The 1193-nt window shown below is 41.1% G+C and overlaps 1 protein-coding gene across 1 annotated transcript in view; it reads right to left on the bottom strand.

Moving 5' to 3' along the window:
- Positions 1-1193, bottom strand: part of LOC108628187 (uncharacterized) — a 7574-nt gene that overhangs the window by 2934 nt on the left and 3447 nt on the right. The window contains exons 5-6 of the mRNA XM_026816282.1: positions 756-980; positions 401-645 (exon numbers count right to left, since the gene is read on the bottom strand). Of these exons, the coding sequence (XP_026672083.1) occupies positions 401-645; positions 756-980 (470 nt within the window). The remainder of the gene's footprint in view (positions 1-400; positions 646-755; positions 981-1193) is intronic.

Below are 1193 nucleotides of genomic sequence, written 5' to 3'. Positions count from 1 at the left end.
TGTACGAATACTTATGAACTTCACTGTACAAAGTGTCTCAGAAAAGGTGTTAGAGCCGAAGGGAAGTGAGTCTGTAATTGTTTCTGAACAACAATTTCCAAAATACAAAGTGAGTTTTAAATTATTAACGAAAAACACTGACCAGTAAGAGCACATGTAGGGCCCGCGCTAAGCCACAGCCGAGCGTCACAATCCCAACCAACCTACCCGCAGCTGGACGTAGACCCTACGCGCCTCTTATTGGCCAGTGCTTCTCGTTAATAATTCAAAAATCATGGCTCACTTTGCATTTTACCAAAGGAAATTCTTGTTCAGAAACATCTCCAGAATCATCCCTTTTCGGCTCTAACACTTTTTCAGGGACACCCTGTGTGTACGTTTATAGGATCGTTTTAAGTACCTAAAAATTTCTTCCTGCTGAAGACATCGACGCCCATGAGCAAGATAAATTCCGCGAGTACATAACTGAGACACAAGTACACAAGCAACTTGAAACGTTCCGTGCCTATTTCTTTACAGTTGCGTAAATATTCCAGCGCCAAACCTTGCATATCCGCGACGCAAGTGGTATTTTTAATCGGAGAGTCGTTTATGTATTGTTGCACGTGAATCAGATGCGTGCACCAGAGCGCAAACCAAGCGTATCTGCGTTTAAGAGAAGCGAACATCGGACTTACGGACAAATGGCAAACAATTGATAGACCGCGGATGTTTACGCGTTTCGCGGAAAGATCCGCGGTCCGACAATTAGTTACCCGGGGTACTGGAGAAAATTGATAAACACCCCTATGAAAGTCTTTGACTTCATATGTTTGACAAACAACTTTTCAACGCGCTTCTGTGACTTCTGGTAGAATTTCTGTACCTCCTTGATCAAGTCCGATTCCAAGGGTTCCTCTTCATCGTCCGCTCGCACGCAGTTATCTAATTGTGCCATTTGTACCTGAAGAATATAATACAATAAGAAGAATGGGGTATAAAAATATTGTCACGATGGAAAGAGCGCCTATTTTAACACTAAACCTGCCAAAGTAATCCAATGACCGCTTTTGAGACTTTAATTATAAACGTTTCTTAATTAATGTAAAGGAGGTAGTACCTGGACACTTTTGAACATAAATTTTTTATAATGTTTTTTCCTACGAAATTTAAGCATAGTACATGAAAACTTATCATCTTAGCAGATAGCTGGG

This window comes from Ceratina calcarata, unplaced genomic scaffold, assembly GCF_001652005.2.
Source record: "Ceratina calcarata isolate Rehan_Ccalc_2016 unplaced genomic scaffold, ASM165200v1 scaffold511.2, whole genome shotgun sequence".
Taxonomy (NCBI): Eukaryota; Metazoa; Arthropoda; class Insecta; order Hymenoptera; family Apidae; genus Ceratina; species Ceratina calcarata.
The sequence above is the reverse complement of the archived record's forward strand: the minus strand, read 5'-3'. Positions and strand labels throughout refer to the sequence as shown.